Source organism: Monoraphidium neglectum (genome assembly GCF_000611645.1).
Source record: "Monoraphidium neglectum strain SAG 48.87 unplaced genomic scaffold scaffold00737, whole genome shotgun sequence".
Lineage (NCBI taxonomy): Eukaryota > Viridiplantae > Chlorophyta > Chlorophyceae > Sphaeropleales > Selenastraceae > Monoraphidium > Monoraphidium neglectum.
Genome location: NW_014012891.1, coordinates 6,656 through 14,451, shown reverse-complemented (window position 1 = coordinate 14,451; position 7,796 = coordinate 6,656). Strand labels below are relative to the sequence as shown.

At 62.4% G+C, this 7,796-nt stretch overlaps 2 protein-coding genes across 2 annotated transcripts in view; one reads left to right on the top strand and one right to left on the bottom strand.

Moving 5' to 3' along the window:
* Nucleotides 1-1,148: 1,148 nt before the first annotated feature.
* Nucleotides 1,149-3,026, bottom strand: MNEG_5068 (hypothetical protein; the record flags this gene model as incomplete). The annotated part of the gene is made up of 5 exons (XM_014046457.1): nucleotides 1,149-1,357; nucleotides 1,656-1,992; nucleotides 2,215-2,362; nucleotides 2,627-2,685; nucleotides 2,784-3,026. 5 exons carry the CDS (start codon nucleotides 3,024-3,026, stop codon nucleotides 1,149-1,151), a joined length of 996 nt encoding a protein of 331 aa, XP_013901911.1.
* A 3,667-nt stretch (nucleotides 3,027-6,693) lies between these two features.
* MNEG_5067 (reversibly glycosylatedpolypeptide/UDP-arabinopyranose mutase) overlaps nucleotides 6,694-7,796 on the top strand; it is a gene marked incomplete at both ends in the record, with an annotated part of 4,193 nt that continues 3,090 nt past the window's right edge. The window contains 3 exons of the mRNA XM_014046456.1: nucleotides 6,694-6,866; nucleotides 7,098-7,248; nucleotides 7,564-7,685. Of these exons, the coding sequence (XP_013901910.1) occupies nucleotides 6,694-6,866; nucleotides 7,098-7,248; nucleotides 7,564-7,685 (446 nt within the window). The remainder of the gene's footprint in view (nucleotides 6,867-7,097; nucleotides 7,249-7,563; nucleotides 7,686-7,796) is intronic.

The window sequence follows — 7,796 nt, the reverse complement described above, 5'->3', positions numbered from 1 at the left end:
AGCACCGAGCGCTGGGTGCGGCCTGCCACATGCGCACCATACGTGCAGGTGCGAGCGAGTGCTGTCCGCGCTCCCCGCGGCAGGCCAGCTCCTGTATTACCCCGCCCAACTGCTCGGCCGACTCCACAGCCGGAGCCGGGCAGAGCTCCCAGCGTGCTGCTGCTGGTTTTGTTGGGGGTGGGCGGGCGCGGCCACGGGCGCCATTGCCGCCCCCCTCACTCCTGGGATGGCCGGGGGCGTCAGCAGTTTCGAGCAGCAGGCCGAAGGGCCTCGTCCCGCTCCCGGCGGCGGCGGCCACTTGCGCGCGCGATGTGCCATCGGCAGTGCGGAGGTCTGCGGCGTGCGTGGTGCCCCTTGCGTTGCTGCTACCGCTGTCCAACGGGCTGGCACGCAAACTGCCGGTGGGTGTGGCGGCCGCCCGTGCTGCCGAGACTGCATGCGCGGGTCGCCCAACAGTCAGCCCCTGCATGGGGCGTGCGGGGCCGGCCTCTTCAAGCGCTGCCTGCGCTGCAGTGCGCTAGCAACAGCCGCCATGCCCCAACGCTGAGCCCCCAAAACCTGGCCACACGTTGACATTGAGCTTCAGCTTGACAACGTTGCATCCAAGCAGGGGGATGCACCCGCAGAAGAACACAGGAAAACTGGGAACCACAGCAAGTATACCAATGTGCAGAAGCTGCCGAACAGGGTGCCTGCACAATAGGCGTCTCGACAGAAAGCGACGCCCCATCGCAGGGGCCGCCGGCTGTTTTGTACACGGAACGGTGCGGGGATGCGGCGCAGGGCGCTGTGCTCTGGCCCTGCGCCCCGCGGCACTGCATGGGGTTGCCAGTGTGTTGCTTCCGCTGGCTCTCTCAGTGCGGCAACCTGCTTCGATCTCGAGCGCGGCTTCAGGGCAGATGGCCTGCACTCTGTAAAGCGCTCATGCCTCTCAGCACAGGGAAAGGGGCTGCACAGCACCAACTTGGATGCTGCGGTACAAAAAAATCGGCACGAAAAAAAAATTCAAGCACTTGCTCCTGCAGCAAACAACAGTTGCATGAAGGTGCGCCGCACGACGCAACCTCAGCCAAGCAGAGGGGATGGCAGGGGGCCGGCGCAGCTAACCGCCGCGGCGCCGCGGCGCTCTCGCGATGGCCTCAGGTCCCCTAGCCGGCAACAAACTCAACCGTGGTCACGACGCCGTCGATGTCCTGCGCGGCCGGGAGCTGCCCGGACACGTCCGCGTTGTCGAAGACATACACGGTGCCCTCAAGGTGGATCGGGGCCGGCGCCTGGCCGTCCGGCGCAAGCAGCCGAAGCGCCTCACCAAGCACCCTGGCGCGCAAGGCCACCTGCTTGCGGCCCTCGCGCAGCCCTGATAGGGAAAGGTGCAGGGGAAAGGTGCGGCAGGGAGTGTGGAACGGGCAGTCAGGGGTGGGGAGCAGCAGGGACCCTTGTGGCGCTACAGGGGTGCATCCGCAAGGAGAGATAGGAGCGCGAGCCAAACAGGCAGGCAGTCAGGCAGGCAGGCAGGCAGTCAGGCAGGCAGGCAGGCAGGCTAATCAGGCGGGAAGACCAGGCGACAGCCGTAGGATCGCGCACGCACAGGTACCAGGCAAGTTTGAGCAAACGAGAGGGGTCCAGGACGCCCGTGGACCCGTGGCGTCACCCACCTGCCAGGCTGCTCTTCACCTCTGCGGTCTGTATTGTGACCCCGCGCTCGTCGACGACGACAATGGGGGCGGCGTCGAACTCCACGCACTCCCAAAGCTCGCCGACCGCCCGCGCCACCAGCAGCGGCACGCCCAGGCTGCCGGACGCCAGCAGGTGCTGCGGCGCAGTGCCACCCTGCGTCGCGTCCAGGTACTTGAAGCACCGCCTCAGCGGCTCCAAACACCACACCTGCCGCGCGCCGGCCTCAGGCCCGGCCTCCTGGCTGCCGCTGGCGCCGTGGTCGCCGCTGCGTGCTCCTGCAGCGCGGGTCAAGGCGCCTCGGAGGGCTCCCAGGGCCTGGTGTGGGCGGGGGACAGTGGGGCGCAGTCGTATTGACGCGCTCAGCAGCCAGCACCCCGAGTCGATCGCACGCAAGGCTCTCCAGTGCCAGCCGCGTTCAAGGGCACGCACGTCGGTGCGTCTCAGTCCAGTGACCGCCACGCCTGCTTGTTTTGCATGACGACCCCGGCCGCCCAGCCCCGCACCCCAGGTGCCACCGACGAGCGCCTGGCCCCTCACCTGCCGGATCCTCGTCGTCTCTGTGGCCCCCTCTTCCAGAACCTGCCGCAGCCTCTGGATGGCGGTGGCCACCTGGGCGGCCCTTGTGGCGCCCGTCCTCTCTAGCTGCTGCACCAGCAGGACCAGGTAGTGGCTAAACTCCTGCAGGCTGTGCGCGGCAGCGGCGGGGTATGCAGCAAGCGGCAGCACGGTGTCGGCAAGATGCGCGCACGCCGCGCGCACGCCGCACGTCTAGCGTACCCCGGCAAGACGCCTGCAGGCTCCGTCGCTCTTCACGCAAACGGCGGGCCGTCGGAGCCGCGGCTCGCCCCTGATGGGCACGCCTTCCTGCTCGCACTCGAGGGCTGCGATGCCGCAGCGCTGGGCGTGCGCCCGCCCTCGCGCGAGCCGGAAACAGCAACAGGCGGCTCACCTGGCAAGCCGCTCCGCCAAGTGGTGCACGTCAGTGTCAGGGCGGGCCGGTGCAAGCACCTGCGCACAGGAGACCAGGTCCCTGGCCACGACCCGCGGGCGCCCAAGCTGCCTTCTGATGATGTACTCTGCAACCCGGCCAACCCCCCCCCCCCCACCGCTGTCAGCTGCTTCTGCAGCTGTCCCAGCTGCTTGTGCTGCTGTGCCAGCTGCTTGTGCTGCTGAGCCAGCTGCTTGTGCTGCTGTGCCAGCTGCTTGTGCTGCTGCTTCTGTGTGACGAACACCTTGTCTATCCGCTGCTCCAGATGCTGCTGCCCCTCGTCTATCCGCTGCTCCAGTCGCTGCTGCCCCTCGTCTATCCGCTGCTCCAGTCGCTGCTGCCCTGCTGATAGTGAATCCATCCGCTGCTCCAGTCCCTGCTGCAACTTGGCTAATGAATTTATGACTTTGTCCAGAGCCTGTGCCTGCTGGCTGTCCTCGTCCCGCGGCGGCTGGGCGCTGGAGTCTGCCGCGCGGGCCTCGCAGCATCGACGCACTGGCCACCACCCACTCCAAGGCACGCCCCGCAGCTGGCAGGGCTGGAGGGCTCGGCAGCGCAGCTGTGCGTCCATGATGCGCGCATGGCCGCCTCTAGGTATTTGCATACCATACATGACCTGCCCTATTGGAGAAACGAGGAACGGCAACTTGGGCGGCTGGCTTTCGCAGCGCGGGCTTGCGACTGGCAGAGCTTATGATGCGGGTGCGCATGGACAACGGCTTTGTTTAGTGCAGCCAGAAACAGCTTGGAAGCCACCTCAGATCGCATCGCGCAATGTGGACCGCGGACGCCCGAAGCTCCCCACCGTTGAGATAGACGCGCCGTGCTTTCTAACTTACAGGTCCCGGGACCTGGCGGAGGATGATGAGTGAGTGTGCGCGCGCGCTGAATGAGCGCGCCAGCTGTAGCTTGCACTTGTGCGTGCAAGAAGTTCGCAGTTGTATCAGATGGCAGGCCACCAGCAAGCTGTACCTAGTCAGACCTCACCAGCCTGTTTCCCATAAGCAAAATCCCTAGGGAATCCTCGGGAACTTTGGGCCCCGAGGGAAGTTTGCGTCTCCCAATCACCGGGATTCCTTCGGCAATCCTTGGGGATTTCCGGGACCTCTAGGGGTTCCCTGGGATTCCCGGGGCCTCGGGAGACTTTTAGTTTGCTATCACTGCATACACGTTGGCGTTCTTCCCCGCAGGCACCACACATGATTGCACAATTCAAGCAAAGCTGAGTGGGAGTGAGCGCGGGTCAAACGGTGTTCTTATAGCAAGCTGCGTCAGCTGGCCAGTCCAAGAGTATGCTGAAATATTTTGCATTGTTAAGATGAATGAGTGCTAGGCCGCAGTACACACACGCAAACAATGCATCAACACACTCGTGGTTGTCCGCGTGGCGGCCATGTCAGCATGGGAGCCGCGGAGGATCCGCGGGGAATGAAACGTGTTGAAGTGTTGCACAGAATGCATACTTGCCGGAGGATCCCCGAGGCATGATTTGCAATCACCCGAGGGAGGAGATGGGAAACAGGCTGTCTATGAGAAACAGGCTGCACTTCACCTGCGCATGAACGCAACTTGCTTGTGCAAAGTCATGGCTGGCGGGCAGCATTCTGTTGGTAGGTACTTGCATTGCGGCTGGCGCACATCTTGTGCTGCCTTCGTCGTAAACAGCCCTCTGTCCTGACCTGCAGTTGCATCGCTGTTTATTTTTTGTGATCCCTATGTGATCACAAAATGCATTCTGCCAGCCCAGGCAAGAACACACATGTTGCCACCAGCAGCATGCGCGGCCAATGCAATGCAGAATTGCGCAATCCGCTGTCTGTCAAGGCTGGCAAGTAAATTTGGACTGCTGGCCATCCACTCTGCTGATGAACTGTTGATCATTGTGGCAATCGATGAGTTGGAAATGTGGGAAGTAGTAATCCTGCCAGCATTCAAGTGCACAGAGATTTGGGTATGAAGAGGTTTCATGCCATAATGTGTAAGTAGGGGTCAAATGAACAGATGCCTGACCGAGAGTGGAAGCACATCAGCGTGCCCCCGCATGTGGCGCGGCCAATTTCACAATTGGTATCCAATGGCCACCTGCCAGTTGCTGTGTTGCTAACTTCCCCAATCGGCGTGATGCCAGACTGATACTCTGCGCTTGATTTGAGTATTACTTCAAACCTGTTTAAAAACTGGGCAAGTTGGGTGGCCTTCGAACGAGAGCGGTCGTTCGCTCATTCGCAGGTCCCAGACGCGTTGCTGCAGCCTCGTATGAAATTGCGTAAGCCTGAAACGCACATAAGGTACAGCATATATCAACCACGGCAAGCCGGCTCAAACAAGGGCAGCAGTTGGTAACAAGGTTACGGGTGTGTGCCACCAGTCGTGCTGGCGCAGCTGGCACAGAGACACAAAATGTCCACTGTAGTGCTGATGGTGTTTGCGACCCTATTAGTTGCTGTGCTGCCAGCAACCACAGCACAGACAATGGCGCCGGCCTCGGCTGATGTTGTGGTCAGCAGCAACGCCACAGCAGCCGTGCCTCCTGATCAGCGGCGCGCAGCCGCTGCGGCGGCAGGCGGGGCGCTCGTTGAGCGTGCCGCTACGTACAAGGGGCAGGCACGCTGCGTGAAGGTGTGAGCGCACCCTCAGGCTCCATGCATGCTGACATACCCGCATCCGCTGCCACCTGGGATGTCGCCCAGGTGCTCTCAGCCTGAATCAACATGGTCCACAGAACACGATCTACAACTCCTTGCAACTCAAACGATGGTCATGTGCACGCTTGCACCTGATGCTCTCCGATCCAGGTTCCTGGCTGCCCGCCTGTTCCGCGGGGCTCTGCGGCCTCGCCGTTTGACCGCGCTGTGCTCGGCGCTTGTGAGGCGGCGGGCGGCTGCACGGCTGCAAAGGGCCGAGGCCTGTGCAAGGCGGCCTTCATGCTGGAGGTGGACGTGGACGCGGGCGCCATTCAGCAGTTTTGCGGGGAGGTGTGCCCCTGCCCGGGGGAGCAGAGCGGTGCATAAGGCGCCGCCAACATTGCGCGAGGCGCCGCAATGGCGCTTGCATGACAGGGGCGCCGCGACGCATGAGGCGCTCAGCACGGCATGTGGGTCGACGAGGCGTGCTGCTGCCAGGAGAATTGCTGCTCCTTGTGTTTCAATCACTATCTGACCGGTCAAGTTCTTATGGAGCATGTCAAGGGTCAGGTTATACTGCCGTCTGCGGAATGCGACGAGTGTTGCCAGAGGCATGCCCGCCAGTCCCGGCTGGGCACCGCCTTGCATTGTGTAACACGATTACCCGCTGCGACATGCCCAGGTATATAATACTTGTCGTATCATGCGTTTGTTTAGGGTGCCTGGTGCTCTGCAGATTCCTGGGTTTGCAGTCAGTGCAGTCTTAACGTGCATGCATGAGCGAACTTTCCTGACACATGGACCGCACAAGGCAAGCGCGAGGTGTGTCGAGGCACATTGTGCTTGAATTCACGTGTGCACTCCTGCTCTGGATGCTCGCCCCAGGCTGAGCCAGGTGCCGGCAAGCCAAGAACCGACGTAAACCGACTGCATCATGGCCTTGGCTAGTGGCAGCACATCACAGTCGCCACTTGACGTGCAGGCTTGGGCCCAAAATCGCACACCCGCCAGTCTCTTCAATACGAAATTGGCAATGCTTGCGATGCCACTTCGCCACGTATGAAGCTCACAGCGCCAAGCGACGGTTTGCACGACGAGCCTACCCTCTTAATGTGCGCAGATTATGGTTGTGATTGCATGTGATATCTGGATATTGCGCGTCGGTCTTGCTCGACGGCTGATCGCTTAGGTTTGCACCGCAGGCGCCCCTTGCAACCAACCTCAGCTTCGCCTGTGCAAGAAATAGAGGCCCTGGACACCGTTGAAGCCCCTAGTCCAAGCAGCAGCCCTAGCTGCCGCCCCTCCACCAGCAGCCCAGCGAGTACCAAGTCAGCGGCGCTCCAGCGCCCCATCGCCGCGCCGGCCGCCGCAATCGCCGCGCCTCCGCAGCGGCCGGGCGCAGCCATGGCGTCGCTCGCAGATCAGCTGGACATCGTGATCCCCACGATCCGCAACCTCGACTTTCTGGAGCAATGGCGGCCGTTCTTCCAGCCATACCATCTCATCGTGATACAGGACGGCGACCCGACGCGGGCAGTGCGCGTGCCAGAGGGCTTTGATTATGAGCTGTACAACAGGTGCGTGTACAGCTATGTATGTACACTTTGGGGAGCTGCAGGTGTGCAGAGGCTGCGGCCGCGTTCGACGCTGCAGGGCGCCCCTGCGTCACCCCGCTCGGGCGCACCACAGGTGGTTCACATGCAATGGGCCCGCGGTGTGAGCCATGCCCCGCGTTTCAGCGCCTTTGCGCGACTCTCGTCCAGCGCGCGAGAGCACTGGGCGTGACCCCTCCCCTGTCCTGTCCACAGGAATGATATCGAGCGGCTGCTCGGCGACAAGGCGTGGTGTATCAGCTTCAAAGACAGCGCCTGCCGCTGCTTCGGCTTCCTGGTATCCAAGAAGCGATACATCTTCACTATCGACGACGACTGCTTCGTGGCCAAGAACCCGAAGGGGGAGGTGAGTGGGTTGGAAGTGGTTGCGTATACCGCATGTCGCCCTTGACCCGACGTGACCTGCGATGCCATGCAAAACTGGTGCTGAGCGCGGCGTTATGTTCAATTCTCGAGGGAGAATGTGTGTATTCGTGTGTGTGTGTGTGTGTGTGTGTGTGTGTAGGGGGCATGTGTGTGCACGCGTGCGTGGGCTGCTTGTATGATGCCCAGCAAGACAGGCGCGCACCCAGCGGCATCGCTCAGCAGCCACCTTGGCCGCCACCCCCCTTAAAGCCTCACTCCAGTGACGCCACAACCCGACGACATCGCAACCCCTCAGGACATCAACGCGCTGCAGCAGCACATCCAGAACCTGCTGACGCCCTCGACGCCGTACTTCTTCAACACGCTGTACGACCCATACCGCGACGGCGCCGATTTTGTGCGGGGCTACCCCTTCAGGTGAGGCGGCCCCGTGCGGCGGGCTTGGTGGTGACCAATGACAGGCGGCGAAGGCACCGAGGGCCGGGGTGGGGTGGAGGCAACGTGCAGGTGGGCAGAACACTCACTGCG